Here is a 19,762-nt window from a genome sequence, read left to right on the forward strand (position 1 = left end):
GAAAGCGAGACTCTGGGAGTGAGCTGGCAGAGCTCAGCTCGGCTGAGGAGGGACGCGAGTCAAAGGTAACACTGACTCTGCACCAGACTTTGAAGTGGGCAGTGGTTCAAACTCCCTGCTCCACTCGCACAGGACTGAGCAGTGCGGGAGCTGCAGAAGAGCCCCGACATCCCCACTTCAAGGCAGCTTGAAATCCCATTTCACTCTGCAACCGTGTTGGTATTTGAATGACTTAAGACAGAGATCAGAGGCAACACCTGAGTGAGGAGAGGAACACTTTGCTTCTCCCTCATTGTGCTGGCAGAGAATGAGCACCTTGCAGCCCTTACAGGATCTGTGCTAACCACCTCGCACCTAATACAAAGAGGGTTAATAACACCTAGAAGAAGAATGCTTCTGTTTGAAGTGAAACTACCTCTGTCATTAATCACATTAGATACTACAAAGTACTTACTCTATTCAACTGGCTAGAAAAATGAAAGTACATCTCCCTGCAATTAACTGTTGAAACAGTATTCCAACTACAAAAGAATGGGAAAATATGCCTTTTAATAGAAGGCTTTAAGAAGTTTTTCCGTGCAGCCTGTCAAAAAGCTTGAAGGATGACTGGACCAGTGACTCTCAGCACAGAGAGAACAATCAGATGCCGAGTTCCTCAGAGATGTAACAAGATCCAACAACAGGAAAATGAAGCCAAAGAAGTGTATGCTTAAAATATATGTTTAAACCTAAGTAACCAATCAGTGTAACAGTTTAACCAGGGTCACAGAGATCTCCTCCAACAGAAACAGAATGTTTTCCTAAAGAGGTTCAGCTATACTGCAAACAGAGATTGATGTGGCAACGTCCCCGGGTTTGTGCCACGGGGCTGGTGTGCGGTGACACAGACTGTTCCCCCCGTGTCAGGTCCATAACGCAATACATCTTTACAAGGCCTTTTCAGCCTCTGCATCTGTTCTCCACGTGATCCTGCATCCCGCACGGACTGCGCTGCTGGAACACGCCGCTCCAGTAAAGGACCAGCGAGCGCCGTGCCTGGCGATGGGTGTGCTGGGAGGTGGGTCAGGGCTCGGCAGGGACAGAGACAACAACCTGCACCCCACGTGCTCCTTGGCACAGCTGGTTCTGCTCCCCACACTTGGGGAACACACACAGCGCTGTGGGAACGTGTCTGTAAAGCAGAGCGAGCCCAGCACCTCCCCATACACTCAACACCAGAAACCCGAGGTGGGGGGGAAAAGCCTCCCCGTTTCATCCCGCCAGCCGCTACAGAACAACCCACTCTTGTACACAAACACCCTCGTACGCAAAGGTGCTTTTACGAAAAGGCTAAGAGATTCTGAACTGCATCCACACGTGCCTGCTGCAAGACTTGCATCACTTTCCTGGAATCAGTATTTTTGTTAGAGCCATTTCAGTTCTCTCTCAAGGTCCCCTCCGCTCTATTTTGGTTCTGTGTTTATTATTGATTTAAACCTGGCTGGAGTTTAGACTTTTCTATTCCTGTCTGTTTGCTTTGGACAGCTTTCCATTAGTCTAGGAAGGAAGACGAGCAGGCGGACTTTGCCACTATTATCTGAAACTCAAGTGAAAGCTCTCTGTGCTCAACACGCCTTTAGCACGGCCTCTATTAGTCAGGTTCTTATTTAAACCCTTGTACACTCCCCCAACGCACACTGCAATGCTGGGAGGTCTAACTCAAAAGGTCCTGACACTAAAACCGGACTTTCATTCATGCAGAACCACAAGGTTTGGCTCTGATAAACCTCCCTGACCACCATATATCCCTGTTCGTGCATTTTTCAACGTCAGGCATGCAGGACAGGTTGAGAGCAAGACGCTTCCATCTCCACACACCCAGGCACTCCTAGGTACAATTAAAAAGGCGCAAACACCTGGCTCATCATGTTTCCAGCTCAAGCCGGAGTGTGGGCAATGGTAACTTGAATTGCAGGCCCCTACCTGAATCCAAACATTACTGGATTGTAATTATAATGTAAATAAGTCTGTTTTCATAATCATCCTTTCCAACTTGCTCCAGCAACAAAACACTCATCCTGTGTCCTGTAACCAACTGGTGTCAAAGCAGGTGAGCTGGGAGCCATAAGGGCTGAATGGATCCTGATCCTGGATCCTGCACAAATCACTGCTGATCAACCATCCCACCAGGTGCCCTAAAAACAGCTGAGCTTCAAGCTGGATATAAACGCTTTATTTGGAATCCAAGTTTTAAATACACCAAAGAGATGCATTTTTGTGTTTATGTGGATTCAATTAAAACCAGTCATTAAAAAGTTATGTAATTGGAGTTTCTGGCAGAGCAATAGTTTGAGTGCAAAAATTGGAAGGACTTGCCCAAAGAATGAGCTGCTTTTTAGAGCTAAAAAATTTGCACCATTAAAATGCAGAAGTCACGAGGATTTTATTTCCTAGTTTTTACCTGAGTATTTTATGTACAATAATATTATTAAGATGGTAAAAGTCAAGCTAAACCAGACACAACCACCCGAACACTTCGGAACCATAAGCACTCACGTTTCGAGCTCTCCTAACTCAGAGTAAAGAAGGTACCAGATCACCATTCATTAATGGCAGGAGCAACAAAACCTCCAAAGTATCCTGCACGGGTACCAATTACAATGTGTTTACTAGAGAAGACTTGCACAAGCGTCTAATTATGCCTCCTCATGCATTATTACAGTAACACACTGCCCCACACCATATGCTGATCAGCCCTGGCTACACACAGACACCATTCTGACTAGACACGGGATTTTGAAGACTTTTTATTAATCAACTTACACACATCTACACAGTCACAGGTACAAAACCCACAATATAAAATGTAAATAAAACAAAAAGAAAAGTGCAGGGTTCACTCCTGTGCTGCACCCGGGACCAGCAGACATGTCCCGGCGTCACTAAGGACAGGGACGAGGGATGCGAGAACAACCACCCCGCAAACCTGCAGCGCAGAGAAGCTTCTCACGGATGCCATAGCTAAAGATTTTTGACAGAAAGGTTGATTTTGCTAAAGTGTCTTGAAAAATGTGCAAATTTATTTAAATGAGATGGAGCCCCCCCTTAGGAACTTCAAAAATTATCCACTTATAGGATTTTCCATATTTGAGGATTCCCCAGTTTTCCAGAATTTCCAAATTATGTTATATTGCAAAAGCTTTTTTATAACTCCATGAGGTGATGCATTAACACATCCCCACAGAATGAATGGCTCTCCCTTCATTTCTAATGGCTGTGTGCCCAGATCCAGACCAGCCCAGCGGGGCTCAGGCCCAGGTGATGGGCTCAACTCCACATGTTCTCCCATTCTGCCCTTGCCACCCAAAGGCAGATCTGCCTGCAGGGCTATGGAGACACCACACTGCAAAACATTCTCACATGGAAAGTGTCTCACCTTAAAATCGGCTTGGGACCTACACGGCCGCAGGTCCGCCTGCCCCGCGGCGCGGACACCTCTGAACGGGAAGGTCCTTTACGCAAAGGCTGCATAGCAGGTCCCCAGGCTTAGCTCAGGTATCAGTGTTTTCATCACTCAACAGCTACTACCCCAAAACACAGATCATCCTGGTACGGATCATCCAAATCCTCCTAAGAGAAACCTGAACACCCAGATGTGAACGACCTAGTCCTGCTTCCACCAGCGCCAGTGGCAGCGCCGCTACCGGCTCTTGGGAGAGCAGCACCGTGAGGACACTCTGCTCCTTCCCCAGCGCTCCACTGCAGGCATGAAGACCAACCAGTCTGCGCACGGCCATCACGATTCAGATGCAGCTGTGTCTCTTTGGTACTTCCTACACTCATGTTGCTGAGCCACTTGTTGAGATGAAGTAGCATGATAAACTTTTGGCTCTTCTCTAACCTATTCAGGGATCAGAAGGAGCACCGTTCCCACATGCAGCCTTTGCCATCCAGGCTCTTCACTGTGCTTCCCAGAGACCTCCGTCCACCCCTGTCAGCAGCAGAGGCCTCCACGGGGGACTAGAGAACCATCTCCTCCAACAGCAGGCTTTGTGTACAACCTGAGGACCACCAGAAATGGGGAGGTATTCCTCCCCTCATCTTCTCAAAGCCAGCAGTGGCCTCTCACGCCTGCACGCTACTCCAGGCTGTGGACATATACCTGGAGGTGAGGACCAGCAGGAGACAGGTTCAGTGTTCAGACGGTCCTTATCTGCCAGGAAAGGGGCCCTTTTGACGGGGCCTTGACCCCACACCATTAATTCTGGTACAGCTGGGGGCAAAGGCTGAACTACAGTCCCTTGCTTATAATGGTGCCTCTGGTTTCTGCTCAGCAAATGTGCAGAAGTTGGAAACGGAGGCCAAATCAGAAGAACCCTCTCCTTTTTGCAGGGGGTTTTCTGTTCCCCTGGCCAACAAACCAAGGGAACCGCTGGAGGTAAGAGATGAGTTGGTGGGCATGCAAGAACATGCTGATGGAATCCTCTTCTGCCCACAGTGGGATCAGACTTGGAAGGGCTTTTCCTGCACGGCAATGGTGCAGCAGGCGCTGGGAGCAGAGCTGGCTTAGGAGCCGGCTTAGGAGCCGGCTTAGGAGCCGTGGTGCGCAGGCAGAGTCCTCCCCGGCCTGCAGAGCAGCCCTGCTTTGCAGGACTCACCCCACATCTTGCTGGCGCAGATGGAGACAGAGGCCTGGGTGGCTTGCGAGCTCCCCTAAACCAGAAGTGTCTCTTCTTGCTCGCAGGACAGTCACCTAAATACGCAGTTAAATGTGTATCAGGAATAACTGATAAGTTCTGCTCTGTGTCCAGGAAAGTAAGAGACTGTCAGGGCAACATGGACATCAGACAAAGGGTGTCTACCCACGACATGGAAGCTGCCTCTGAAGCCTCCAGCCTCTGGACTGGGCACCCTGCGTCAGCCACTGATGAAAATCTCGGTTCTATCACTTACTCAGGAGATCAGAGGCCCAGCAGGATCCTTCCAGAAGAAGATGCCAACCAGACACAATTCAACTAAACCAAGTCTCTTGGCCAGAGGACTGTTACATCCCATACACCACAAGCAATTCTAAATTGTTCTCCACTGAAAACAAACCTCAGCATCACAACACATGTGGCTGGAAATTTTCCAAAGTTTTGATTCAAAAGAGGAAAGAAAGAATTTTCAATGGAAACGTGTCTGTGTTTTGGCCAGTTCTCCCAGGGCACCCAAATTCAACTCCTCTAAAACAAGATTTATCATGGATTCGGAGGTAAATGCTGAAACGGGACTGGGTCACCAGAGCCTGCTGTTTCGCACAGCCAGCCCAAGGGACCGCCCGGCACGCAGGGACAAGCGACAGCCTCCACCGTTCACCATCTGAACTGTCCTGCAGATGTGGGTGAGCAGCAAGAACACGCTGCATGTTCCTGCTCGGCTACAAGCATCCCCACCGGCCAAGCCCTGCACGCAAAGCAGCTGAACGCACTTCAAAGCTACACTTACTTCTGCTTTAGCCTTCTAAATAGCCCCCTACTCATCCCTCCGAAGGTAACTGAGCAAAACAAATACATTTTGATGGCAAAATCTGGGCATGCCACAGTAACAACTGCTGAATCCCTGCCTGAGTAACTAAGAAAACAAAGCATTTTTTTTTCCTTTCCTTTTGAAGTAGCGGCAAAGAAAGTCACGTCACGGTTCAAAAAGAGCTGTAATCAAAAATGCACCACTTACATTTTTTCATAGAGGCACTTGCATCCAAGAACGGGTGATGGAAAAACTCATCTGAAAAAAAAACCAACAACAATGACTCAGTGAAAGGAAATGAAGTTTACAAAGCAATTAAAGCACAGCAAGTCACAGTATTTTACAGTAGTTTTCCAGGCAATGTAGTGAACTGGACACTGACCGAGCGCAGCTGCATACAGCAGCGGGCAAGAATGCCCACGGGGGCTGCATGCTGAACCCACTCGTCAAAAAAGGGTGGGAAGTTATTTGGATCCAGGAGTTGCTATGTAAGTATGACCGAAAAACAGTGTCTCTCTGCTACAGCCATCTCTGCAAAATCAGCTGAGCGAGGCGGGGAAGGGAAATCAGCAGGGGCAGTTCTATGAATGAGGAAAGGGAGGTAAAAATCTTTGCCAACAGCATGGCCGAAGGACACGAGGGTTTGTTCCCTGGGACTCACCATCCATACTAATGGATTCTCCTTCCCCACAGGGCATTAAAGAACTTCATAAGGTTTTGCTGCAAGCTACAACCCTGGGCTGCCAGGGAGAACACACTGAATTAATTGTGAATGCTCCTCTGCCTTACAACAGCTCTGACACTTGTAGGGATCACTTATTGGGAGGCGGACAGTGTGACTACATCAAGACCTGGTACGGCCAAGTCTGCGCATGTGTGCCAAAAGCTGCTATCAGCAAGAAGAGAGAAACTCCAAGGTGCAAAGTAGCACTAAAAGCCCAAGTCCCTGGCTGATGAGGACAGTGTGCCACCTTCCCTGTAGGGATCAGGTGAGACTCTGCTTATCGCCCTGCACCGCCACTCATTCCACAAAGAGGAACGATGGGCAGGAGCTCCGCTGAGTGATTTTACACCTGAACCCCCGTGCACTGAAGGCAGAAATGCATTTTCTGAAACTGCACCACAGAACCACAGCCCAGAACGCCCTTTCTTTCACACTGACACAACTGCTGCTTTCTCCACTCATGACGGGAGGATATTCTACAGACCCAGGCCAAGAAAACCTCCTGTCCTGGCTTGCTGGAGACCCTCTATGTTTGCCTGTCCCCACAAGCAGCCGCCCCTCCTGACTCCATCTCTGCCCAGGGCAGCTCCACACCGAGTCCTCTCCCACCACACTCAAATTCAGCCTTTCAGGAGCATTAGTCATGATCAGCACTCATTATTTGGCTGACTGCAGGCAGCTCAACTTGTTTGCCCAGCACGGATTTCCTCTTGCAACACCCAAGGTTTACAGAGTTCTGCTTTCTGTAAACAGCTCCTCTCTGGCCCGGGAGCTTCCCAGCAAGTCGCCGCTGCCTTTTCTGTTTGCCTGCTTTTTGAACTCAAACACACACTCGCTCCCCAGCTCCTCGTGGCCACTGCCATGCCAAGGTCCTGCAGCCACAGGACACGGGTCTGGAGCTGGCACAACAGAAGTGATGCAAATCTTCGCAGAGTAAACGGGAATCTAGCAGCTGAGATCAGCAGGGATGGAGACCATCCCCATCCCACCCAGCTGCCAGAGTTTTCTGCTTCTTCAGCCTGCTCCTCCAGAGCTACTCAACCGAAGGGGTGGAAATGACAATTTCTTTCACTCTTCCCAACTCCAAACTATTTATTAGTTGTGCTCGCAAAGCAAAATTCAACAACCCCACTTGTAATCATCAGCAGGAAACTTGCAACTTCAAACTCTTCTGGCTTTCCTCTAGATAATCTTGCGATTGCAAAGACGATCAGTTCCTGCTAGAGGAGCAGCTGAGACACACAAGGAATTGAAGTGTGTTGCTTGTGTGTTGCTGTTGTGTGAACTGGCTGAACTCGGGGAGCTCCATGCAGGACGCTGTGCCGGTCTGCAGGCACAACGCGGAGGAACAGGAGCAGCAGGACATCCTGCTCGGGCCAGGGGGACCCTGCAGCACACCTGAGCCTCACCCCACAGAGCTCAGGAGGGCAATGGAGCAGCGACCATCAGCCAAAGTAGACCCTTTATAAGTTGTGCAGGTGAAGAGAGTAGCCTATGGTTAGTTTGCCGGTGGGAGGACAAAGCACCTGTCTACCAGGAGCCATCTACGGGAAGGGGGACATCTGCTTCAGACAATATCAGAGCTGTTGGACACTAATGCTCTGTGCAGAAAACACGACAACAGTTGGGCACAGAGAAGTGCTCCCGTGTAGCTGTTGCTGCTGTCTTGGCAAGGGGCATCATCTGGAGGCCTCCTGAGCTGACCCTCCAAGGAAAGGATGGGACCATTGAGCAGGTGCAGCTCAGATCTCCAGGAACACAGAGGAGCTGAAGACCCAGCACCAGCAGGGAAAGGAAAACAGTTGTGTCACATGCAGGGAAGAGGCTCAGGTGCTTCAGCAGAGACTCGGAGAAGGAAGCCGAGGTGGATGAGACCAAGAATACCACTGGATGCTGAGAAGTGTATTGGTCTGAATAAATCACGGTTCTGGTACTTGTTTTGCTCTCAACCAACAGGAGATATTAGAATAAGTCATAGGATGCCACACAGCCAGAGATCCACTTCCATAAAGCAGAAGGAATATCTCAAATACAGGCTTCTGTACAGAATATACTCACAAACCCTCCCTGAGGAACAATTACATCTCACAAGGATGTGCCAATTTGTAGAGAAAAGGATCCCACACGTGATTAAGGGCAGGCAGCAACCTCAATCACAGAATCATTTCAGTTGGAAGAGACCCTCAGGATCGAGTCCAACCATAACCCAACTGCAGCACTAACGCAGCAGGATGCGCTGTGACTGTTATCCCGAACGGGATCGAAGTCTATTATCTCAAATTTCCAAGTGTTAGACACTGACTCATGCAGTTTATTCCCAAGAGGTACAAAAACAGCTTATGAAGGGCTAAAAAGGTTTACCAGACACCATTTCTGACAGCAGGGAAACAGGAGCCTCAAAGATGTTTTCTTTTGAAATGCTCAGCAGCATGAGAGCAGAAATAGAGATCCAGAGCCCAGACAGCAGATCTGCAGGGGATAACCCTCAGAGGTGCCTGTATCCAAGTCAGTCTGTCAGCAGCTTCGACAACTCCCTTTTCAAAAGGCTTTTCTCACTTCTGCACCCCAGCAACCATAGTCCTTTACACTCAGCGTGGTATAATTACAATCAGCCTTGGTTCAGCCAACTTCCTTGGTGAGACAATATCCACATTCTGAACATCTTTGCCCAAGGGGAAGGGAGAGGTGGGGGGGAGATTAAAGACCACAGAGTTGCCTTGAGATGACCTGGTCCTTTCAGGGGCTCTAGGAAGGGTCCCACATCTGCCAGCCATGCCTCGCTAAGGGTTCTTCAGACCTCTTGCTCAGGTGGACACACCTGGCAGAGGCTGCCCAACCCAGAACTGCCTGGCACAATGACTGTCCTCAGTTTAGAAGGAATTGAGACATCAAAAGGAAGGGAAGAAAAGGAAATCTTCATGCCAGCCAAGTCAGGAGGCTGAGACACAGAACTCCAGGGAGAGCCAAGAGAGCGCCAGCCTGAGCCCCCGAGAACCAAGGCTGCTCCCTCCTGGAGGAGGAGGGAAGGGGCTGCAAGCCGCTGCTGTCTCCTGGCTCAGATTATCCCTGCAGACCCTGAGAAACAGAGGGTATTGCAAAAGTACAGCGGTTTGTGCCATGCCACGGCACAAAAGACAAAGAGGCAGCAGAACCAAAACGGGAAGGAGGTCTTACCAAAGTCCATGCGGTCCTTATAATTACGCTGCAGAAGGCCCAGCAGCAGCTGCCTCAGGTGGCTCGACGTCTCCCTGGGGATGCTAGGATTGGAAACAAAGGCAAAGTAAGAGAGGCCTGCAGTCTACTTAAACTGCCTTTACATATTCAGGAAGACAACCTGCAAATGCAAACTCCCTTTGTGCCTGCTGGGCTAGGAACGTAGGAGGAGCTCAAGCTGAACAGAAACATCTCCATTTGCATTTCAGTTTAGGTTTTAGTCCCCACTGTCATTGTGAAGGCCAGAGCTAATCCGGCCTCAGCAGCCTCTCCCAGGAGCACTGCAGATCCTTCCCCTCCGCAGCGGGGCCAGTGTCATCCCTCTGGTTCTCAGCAGAGTTCATTCGACAGGCAATATTTTGCACATGATAAAGAAAAATCTCTTACTTGCTCTAATGGGAATAAGGAGGTCATTCAAATGAAGCAGTTACCAAAGGGAAGCTTCCAATTAAGACATTGGTGGTGAAATGTATCACCAATTACTACCATTTTATTAAGGCATTTCTTTTTCAATGCAGCTTATGTAAGACTAACAAGTAACCTTTGTCTACTTGCTGCCTTGATATACTGCATTTATTAACCAAAGGCCGCTAAGATGTGAGCAAGTGCCACATGAACAAGCTAAAATTAGTGCAGCTATTGCCACACTTTCCAGCATAGCTAGGAAGAAAATATTTTCAAGGGCCAGTGCAGCACAGAAAGAGATGGTAAATCAGTGTGCACTCCCGCGCCCCACGGGCAGACGGGGAGGCCAGGGCAGCTCTTCGCAGCCCCAGCAGATTGCAAGAAGCGGGGAATAAGTGAACGGATTAAGGCAGGGAAAGCAGAGTTCAGCCCTTGCATAAGTGGATTCAGCTCTGCTGACTTTCCTGCACAACCAGCAGCGCTCTCAGGGGCAGAGCTGAGCTCTCCAAATCACACACAGGAGGCTCCAGCTCCGTTCGATACCAATGCTGTTCATCACGCTGTGTCCAGCGCGGTCCCCGGGTCTGCCAGGCGCTCCCCGTGCCTGGGTCAGCCAAGGTAACTCAGCACCAGGATCCAAGAGCACGTGCTGGCTCAGGCAAGACTCTGCTCACCATCCTCCAGCCAGGCCTGAGCGACACCGGGAGAAACAACCCTTCCTACAGCCCTGCCACCAGCTCTGCCCCACCACCAACACCCAAAAAACACAGAAACGGACAAAACGTAGCGAGGGGAGAGGAGGTGGGAGCCAGCGCTAACAGGCTCCTACTCAGTGAAACTAGAGACGGGAGGTGAAGGATGTATTTATAGGTTTCCTTGTTACTCAGTTGTTTTTCTGTGAAGCCCCAGGCCTCGCTGGTGCAGGAATCTGAGCCCAGCATTTCCTAGAAGAGACAACGATGGCAAGCACCCCTTGTCCTTGTTTGTACTGGAGATGCTTCTCCACCCCTGACCCCAGAACAGTTCCTTCCCAGGCCAAAGAGGCCACCAGGACTCTGGATGGGACACAGTTAAACTGAGACTCCGCTTGAGCCAAGAAAAGCCTCCCGCTCATCAAAACAGGTGTGCCTTGGGAGCACACTGCGCCGCGGAATAACCCGAGATACCACAGCTAGCAGAGTCTCCTGAAAAATACATCAGTGCTGGAGACCTGCAGTCCTCCAGCATTGTCGTCATCATTTATTTATCCGTGACACATAAAGCTCTCATCCCAAATGAGTCCATTTCCCAGCAATGACTTCAGCTTTCGTATGGTTTTAAAGCCAACAAACAGGCAGGTCAAGTAGGAGACCTCAGATGTCACAACACAGGCTGAAGATGGTGCAGATTAACAGCCTCCTTGCCTCCTCTTCTCTCTCACATTTAAAACACCAAGCTTTGCTATGCTACAGTATTATTTTCTGAGGCCATCTTTCGAGGTTATAATATTTTCTCCTGTGAGCAGGATGGACACAAGCAGTTGCTGTCCTGACACGTAAGAAATGGGAATGTGATCTGCAGTCAGGTGTGGCGGGTTATGGGACACACTGCGGTTTGGCCGCTCGTGTGATTGAAGAATTGTGTGGCTCCAAGAGCGGCTCCCACCTCCGGGAAGCCACACATAGGGAAGGGCCATCAGCTGCTCCCAAAATCACTAGTGACCCTGCATTTTTGCACTGGAGGAGGAAACAGCATCTACAAAAAGAGTGGACACCAACTCTGGCAACACACTGCTGCCTGCCTGTCTCTGGGCCATATCTCTGCTGCTTTAAGGAATGAGGGAAGGCAGGTGGCCAAATATTTCAGTCACCTCCCTGAGTGACAAGCTAGGAGCATATGAGGACAGGTGTAAATACAGAGTAAACAAGTGCACAGAAATGGTGACACTGGAAAAGCGCTTACTTCGGCATCAGCATCTTGTTTTTCTCATAGAAGAGACGAAGATCCTGTGGGCTGCTGGCCTGGAGAGGAGAGAGAAAAGCAAAGCATGAAGCAGTTGACAATGAAGGAAAGGGATTCACATTTTCATTTCACAGTTAGTCTGAAGAACAGAGGCGCTTTTCAATTGCTGAACCAGCAGAGAGAACGAGAACCTGCAGCTTGCTTTGCACTGCAAAGCCAGCACCGTGCAGGGTGAAAACGCACCATTTCAGGCGCTGTGCCCCCGTCCTGCCCCGCGCTCCCCTCCAAGGGCGCCGCGCGTCCCAGCAGCGCCGGCACCGCAGACGTGAGGAACGGCAGCTCCCGCGGGAACGCGGGTTAGTGCTGCGGGGCACTCGGAAAAGGGACACAGAGCCTGGCCATGGGCGAGGACCTGCACAGAGACCAGGAACGCCAGGGAACAGCAACCCAATGAGGATTTTCCGCTTTAACGCCAGGAAGTCAGAAGGTCTCAAGCCACAGCTCCTATTTGCGCAGTAATATACACAACTGTGGGGGATGTCGGTGATGAGATCCCACGTTCTGAGAGATGGGATTAAAAACAACAGAAGTCCAGGCACAAGAGGTTTACAGCTGAGGTTAAAAATAAAGTCTCCAGTACAGAAGTACAGACACAAAAATCTCCCAACGTCATTTCTCCATTTGTTTTTATGCAATGAATAATACAGGCCAGTAAATTAACCCCAGCGTCTCAAGCTCTTCTGCCCAGGCACAGTCTCCTTACTGAGGGCCGAGCAGGCTGGCTGGCACAGCACAGGCACAGAGGCTCATACACACAGGGAGGGAAGATCAGACAGATTCATCTGCCACCAATTATTGGTGCAGCAGAGAGTGCAGCAAAGTGTGAATGAGGAGGCAAGAGGCGGCTCCTCCCAATGTGCAGGGCAGGCTCCACAAACCCTCCAGCCTTCCACCTACTGCCATTTCTAAATTAGAAGCATTTAAGGTCAATTAAGACGCTTAAAACAGCAAATCAGACGAGCCAATCTGCAGATGGCCATCAAAACACCACTAACACAGCGTGGCTGGAAAAGCAGCCACATAAGATGCTGTTTCAACATCACCTGCTCCCTCAGGCTGAAGATGGAAATTAAGGATAACTGAGAGCTCACTACAAAACCTCAAGAGAAACCAAAAGGAGAGTCTCAAGAGCTGCAACTATTAATACTCGTGTAGTACTGATCAGGACGGTATTTCTTGCACCGTCTGAGCAACCCAAGCTTCACGGCTCTCCCATCGATTTGTACAATAAGAGCTACTGGGTTCCTAAAAGGAAACAAGAAAGATTTACTGGTTGTCCTTTCCACAGTAACACGTCCTTCGCTGCTCACAGACACAGCGGGGACCCAAACAGGAGGCACAAAACCACCTTCTTCACTAACCTTTAAAATGAAAGTTATTCAGCAAAGCACCTTGTTATGTAGATGCCAAATTGCATCAAAATTTCCAATCCCTGCCACTCAGTTTGGTTCAGTAAACTGCATTTTACGCTTTCCTCCCTTGCAGATCTTGCCCTGTAATTGGATTCTTAATATTTGGCACACTATAACTCGGCAAGCGCGCACACTGCACCGAGCGGCTTGGCCACAGTGCTCAGCGCCATGAAAAACACGGCTGATAGACATACGGGCCAAGGAGGAACGGAACCCCCGGCAGGGAATCCATGCGCTCACGTCAGATACGAGCTCTGCCTGTTTGCTCTGCTCATTTCCTGTCGCAACAACTCAATTGTTTCACAAATACAATGAAGCTCTGATCTATTTCAGACATTGTTTTGTCAGAATTTTTCCTGGCAATAAAGACAGAGTATATTAAAAGCAGCACATATGCGAGGCCCAGTCCATTAGAGAGGGTTTCTAAGCATCGGCTTGGATAGAAAACGAAATCCCCAGCAAGTTCTCCTCCTCTTTGTACAAATTAAAGAGATGTCCCTGTAGGGATGCTTTTCCACATGCTGCCGTCTCAGTGCAATTCCCCCTTGTTCGGCAAGGCCCGTACCCAGATGTCGAGCTCCTACACCAGACCATGATTCCTCAACCAAACACCCAACACTCCAGGCTGGTGGGAATAGAGTCATTTCAGCCCGTGCCCAGCACAGAAAACTGTGCATCATCATTAATTTGGCAAAACCAACTGTGCCTCCCTGTAAACCATTATTAATGAAGCAAGTGGCACAGTTCTGCTGCCAGCAGCGGGCTCCAGGTCCCCAACGCGCCCACCGCTCTGTCAGCATCCACCTCGCTCAGCTCGGGCACCTCCAGCCGCTTCGCTCACCTCTCCTTTCAGCGCTTCGCTGAGAATCATGGAAAACAAAATGCAGAAGTGTTTGTAAAACACTAAGAATGCCACTTGAATTATTTCTCTAGGAAGCTAAGGACTTCACTTGAAATCCACCTTCCAGGCAGATATAGCCTGCTCAAGAAAAATACCAGAAAAAGCACATTTTAGCACCTAGGAACCAGACCATTCAGGGTACACAGAGCCCGCTGCCACCTGTCAGAGCCAGGGGTGCAGAATGGACAGCTCGGTCTCCCCGAGAACAGGAGCCACCAGCAGGACAATTCACACCTTGTTCCCCTTCTCGTGTTACTACGGAGCAGCTGCATAACTGTAACTCGCTCTGGTTTTGTCTGTCCTTTCTATATATAAAGACAATTGGACAAATTCAGTCCTGCCACTCTGTGACTTTATCCTGGGCAGCAGTGGAAATATATTGAGCCAAAGGCATTCGGCGTCCCCCTGCCAAAGCCCAGCGGCTGCTGGCCAAAGAGCACGCGAAGAGCACGCAGGGGTGGCAAAAAGCACATGGAGGGTGTTTCCAAAAGCGCTCAGCACCGGATTTGTTGTGCCTGGGGAAAGGCTGGATGCAAAAGCCCAGAGCTCAGCCTGAAGAGGGCAAGAGACATTCACACCCCTGTGAACAGAACAGTCTGCTCAACACTTCACAGCAGGTGTGCAGGATCTGCTCTTTGCTTTGAATCCTCTCCTGTGGGAGTCCTGGGGATTTGGAGGTGTAAAGAAGGGATTCACATACGTTAGGGAAAAGAAAAGTAATAAGTGTTTCTAGCTCAGTAGTTCTAGGGAAAAGCTTGAAAACCTGCTGCAAATACCTCCTGTGTGTGCAGCCTTAACAGCTGATATCTTAAGACTCCCACAAGTAAGCAGTTGGCCTTCAGGGGATCCTTGAAAGCACAAGGACTGGAAAACAAATAAACAAAAAATCCACCCTAAATGTTTTTCTTTAGCTGTTCATGAATGTTTTTCTCTCTGCTCCCAACAGAGCAGGATCAGACCCACAAACACTGGGCCAAAAGCCAGCGGCTCGCTGTCTACAGCAACAAGTCAATCACTGCACCCCATTTTGGCACAGTAACCCCCATAAGCAGGAGTACCTGTCCCCATTGACACGGGACAGTCCAGAGGAACAGCTCTGGGATCAGAAGAGCCTAACAAATAAACCAGGAATTCAAAACGTAGGTATAGAATTCAGCCTTCCTTAGTCTTCCTCGAGGCCCATTTCACAACACAGCAGTTGTTGGAAGCGATACATAATCCTAGGGCTTATGCACGCAGAATTAACTCAGAAAAGCAGTGGACTTGGTACACCAGGCTTAGAAATTACTTTTCCACCTAGCAGCCAGCTGGGCTGAGAACACCCGCGGGCAGGTTAACTCCTTCAGCGCTGCCCCACCAGGCGGCAAAGCCTGTGTCACCTCCGGTCCCGTCCCCGCTGGCCCCAGGGAGCAGGAGGGTCACACAGGGGCTCGGGCAGCCAAGGGTCCGCGGTCCTTCACGGGATCTGCTGTCTAACGGGACCTGACAAAGTGCACGTGTTTGGTTGTGTCCCTGCCGAGAGCTGCCCGCTTTTCAAAGGGGTCACACAAGAGAAACCAACAGGTACATCGGGAGATCCCTCCCCACCCTGAAAAAAAAATTGAGATAATTTAACTCTAGTCTTGTTTAAAACATCTGACAAGTACTAGATTGGTTTTGGAAGATATTTTAGAGGTTGTGTGAATCTTTTTCCTCTCTGCCTCCTGTTTTGCTTCTGATTGTCACTTGTCTGCACGGCCTGTGTCACCTCCTGGTGCACACTGGGTCCCCATCTTCACAGCTCAGCAAGGACAAGAGAAAACCACCGTACTCTGGAGACACTTTGCACTGCTCAGCATGACCAGGAAACACGCTGTTCAAGTCCTGTCCTCAGCAACAGAAATGAAGAGATGTACGTGCACAGCCCTTATTAGGCCAGGCAAATTAACAATTCCACATTAATACAGTGCTCAGCCAATCTGTTTATAGGGATTATGAATCCCATTAATCTCATCCCTATGGCAGCCTCGCTGTTTTGTTTATGGGCACGTTTAGTACAGAAAGCTCCTTAAGACAGCTTCACCAGCCATCCTACCAACTGCTCCCATTGAGCATCAGCAGCTTCTTTCTTGTCTGCGTGCAGGGAAGGGACAGAAATGGCTCTGGGAAGTTGCCTTGGGTGACCCAGCTATAGTTAATTTTAACTTCAAGACAGCCAGAAGTCACATTCACACACATCTGCCTTGATTTACAAGCACTTTCTGGATTGACAGCTGCCTCAGCCTTTCCATACATTTGATCTTTTCTCCACCTAACCCAGCCGCCAATGCCCTGTTTTATTTATAGACAGCTCATTCTCCTCACCACAGATAACACCGGAGTCCTCCTGGTTCGTATCCCCATCCAAATGCCCAACTGGCTCAGGCAGGGAGCAGCCAGAGCACCCACACGCAGCACATTTCACCCTCCATGCTCTGGACCCCGATGGAGTCTCACCCGGATAGAGGAGCGGGGCTGTCCCTGCCGGGAACGCACGGGGGGACTTGAACATCCGAAACCCCGCTCCTGGCTGCTCCGCACAGCCGGGTCTGCTGGTGGCACCACGTGGAATCAGCCTGTTCTCTCCCCACCCGTTTGCAGATGTCCCTCCCAAAAGCACCTTTCCTCTACACAGTGTCCCCAAAGCCCTGTGAACAGCTGCTTCTCGCCTGCTCGGTGACCCTCAGCAGTGAATTCTTACAGCACAGTCACGCCAACAAAGAAATAAAGCCGGTTAACCTTTAACTAGCTTTCCAACATCTGCCCTAGACAGGCTTCTTTCACCTGGAACTCGCAGCGAGGAGAAAGCAATTTGTGACACGCATGGTCAGAACAAATAGATGGCGCCCGGAGAACCATCTGGGCTGAGCTTTGCTTTCTGCCTGACCAAACAAACCCACAGCTGCTGCAGCAGGAGCAGACGGGGCCCGGCGCTTCCCTTCCAACACAAACCCCAGCAGAGGAAAGGGCGCGGGGGGAAAACAAAATGGGGAAACAAATGACCCCCATCCCCAGCCAAGAGGTGTTGGGTGTATATGGGAAAGAGCAGGTATCCAGTCAGGCAGGCACAAAGCGGGGCCAGAATGCCCCCTCGCTGCCCACGCCGGGGACAGCGGTGCCCAGCCAGCGGGACACGCCAGCTCTGCTCCCACCGCCCCTGGGCCACAGGACACACAGAGCTGATGGTTTTCTGGCCACCTGCCCTTTCAAAACCTGGAGAGCCGAATGAAGCTGATTAGTGCTCAATATCACATCCTGTGAAAAGCCTTCTTTATAAGAACAAATGTTGTCAGAAGAACATTTGTGACACGCTTCAATGACCAGTGATAAAACCACCTAATTATTTCCAAAGCAATCAGATGCCCCAAGGCTGCGTGCGAGCTACCAAGTGAAGAACACCTATGATGAAGTCTCCACATTAAATGAGAACTAAATCATCTGAATAAGACCAAGGTGTCTCGAGACTGAAGGGCACCAGGTTAAAGACAGAAGGAGCACAGGGCTCACATCTTGCCTTCTCCACCCCCTATTTTTCCTTAATGCACAAATATTTCTCTTATCCTAAGAGTCATTTTCTCCTCCCAAACGAAGCTACCAACACTGAGGACAGGTGTGTGCAGCTAGTAAACACCAGCCACTCAGGAGTTCCAGCGCACTTTGTAGGGGTGTTTATAAAAACAGAAACATGCAAAGGAAATGAAGTCTTGATCTAAATACAGAGCAAGCTGGTCACAGAATATAAAGCATTGAAATGGGAGATTCTTAAAGCAGCAGGGAAAAAATGACCCTGAGGAGAGAAGTGTTCTTGGCTCCAGACAAAACCAAAACGCACCATTAGGTTACGGCTGTATTTGCCCACTCCTTCCTGCAGCAGATTCAGAATTCACTTTATCCTTCCTGGTGATGTAACTACATAAACATTCAAGGTCTCGTGTGAAATTCTGAAGAGCTGTGGAACTAAAGCTCTGGAAGTCCTGCAGCTCATAAAATTTGCCTTATTACATGAGCATAGATTCTCCTCTCCCCCCAAAGCGCCGTGTGTTCTCCGTTGTTCTGTTAGGTTGTCAGGACAAAGGCTGAGCTAAGGAGCTGCAGAGTTGGCATCAGCCCACACATGAGATGCAAACGTGAGGTTTGGACCTGATGAACATACACATTTTGTGCTGGGAGATGACAGGTAAGATCCTTTTGATAAGATCCTACTTAACTGCTCTAAAAACAAAGTCAATTTATCTGCGATACACCAGTTACCATCAAATCACCAACATCACCTTGCATTTACAATTTTCCTTATTGTCCTGCCACACCCAACAGAATTATGATTCTAAAATATACACTGAGTACAGTTCTAAACAGAAATTTAAGTGTGGGCCTGGAAAAAGCCACTGCTCAAACCAATTAACGATAGTTTTCTGAAGAGATGACTCTTCCTAAGGATTTATAACCAGGAAATCCATTCCACTGAGATACAGCCCAGAGAAGCAACACACTCGGCATTACAACCACATTGTTGAGGTGTTCGGCAGCCAGATCTCCACGAGTTTGGATCTATGACAGTTAATATTATAGACGACAGAAGCTTTAGAGTAAGTGGATGAAAAGGAAAAAAAAAGAAAAAAGCAAAAAAGAGTCAGAACCATCAGATCCAAGCAACTCACCTGGAAAGGAGCCTTTCCCGTCAGACACTGATAAATGATGGTTCCTATACTCCAGAGGTCAGCTTTGGCATCGTAGTGTTGAGACATAATGACTTCTGGTGCCTTTTTGGGGGAGAACAGAAATATGTCTTATAAAATATATACTTCTTTTTTTTAGCAGCTGCAAGAAAGAAACAGAAGTCATATTATGCTTTAAAAAACCCCTTGAGCTACGGTCCCCAGTAGCCATTAAAGACTTGCTCCTGAGAAGACTAACACTGCCCTGAAAGGGCCAATTCCCCATCCAAGTGGGGAAGCAGAGATTTTCACTCAGGCAGATGGAAGTACCCTATGAAATGCCCTATGTACCCCATGCGGTTTGGCTGCCTGGGGCAAACTCCTTACCCTCCCTTCTCAGTGCACCATCCCCTGAGCGCACCCATGCTCACGGGACACCATGGATGGATCTTCTGCATCAAAGCAAGCGATGTGTAAATGCTGGAGAAAAGCTCAGAGTACACAGGTAGGCTTCAGCCTCCACCCTCATCTCCATCGCTTATGCACTGTCCTCATTTAGTCCAAGACAGCAGCCTATTAATTACGCTCCAGAGCCTCACGTGTTTACAACAACAGATTGCACTGCACTGCTGCCAGCGCGGAACAAGAACAGTTTTCTAGCTCTGTTGGAGGTAAAGGCCACACGTAACAGAAAAAAATGGCAGCAAACAAGTGGTGGACGGGAACCTGGTGGATCCCCAGGGGAAGCAGGTTTGACACCAAACAAAGCCAGGGAAGCAGGACAAGAACTGCACAAGGAGGTTTCAAGTCTCACATCAGGGTTCACACCAAAAGCTCATTCTGCTGGGGGTAAAATACCTTTTTTAAAGGAGCAAAATGGGAATAGCAGCAATGGGCTACAAGCTAAAGCAGGTAAGCGAACCCTCCCTTCTCATCTTCCTCCAAA

At 49.3% G+C, this 19,762-nt stretch overlaps 1 protein-coding gene across 12 annotated transcripts in view; it reads right to left on the reverse strand.

Annotated features, from left to right (window-relative positions):
* ULK1 (unc-51 like autophagy activating kinase 1) overlaps positions 1–19,762 on the reverse strand; it is a 161,484-nt gene that overhangs the window by 25,716 nt on the left and 116,006 nt on the right. For all 12 annotated transcript variants that reach the window (XM_080355137.1, XM_080355143.1, XM_080355141.1 and 9 more), the window contains 4 exons: positions 18,820–18,921; positions 11,771–11,829; positions 9,386–9,468; positions 5,695–5,745 (listed from right to left, as the gene is read on the reverse strand). In XM_080355137.1, the coding sequence (XP_080211263.1) occupies positions 5,695–5,745; positions 9,386–9,468; positions 11,771–11,829; positions 18,820–18,921 (295 nt within the window). The remainder of the gene's footprint in view (positions 1–5,694; positions 5,746–9,385; positions 9,469–11,770; positions 11,830–18,819; positions 18,922–19,762) is intronic.

This window comes from Nesoenas mayeri, assembly GCF_963082525.1.
Source record: "Nesoenas mayeri genome assembly, chromosome: 17".
Classification (NCBI taxonomy): domain Eukaryota; kingdom Metazoa; phylum Chordata; class Aves; order Columbiformes; family Columbidae; genus Nesoenas; species Nesoenas mayeri.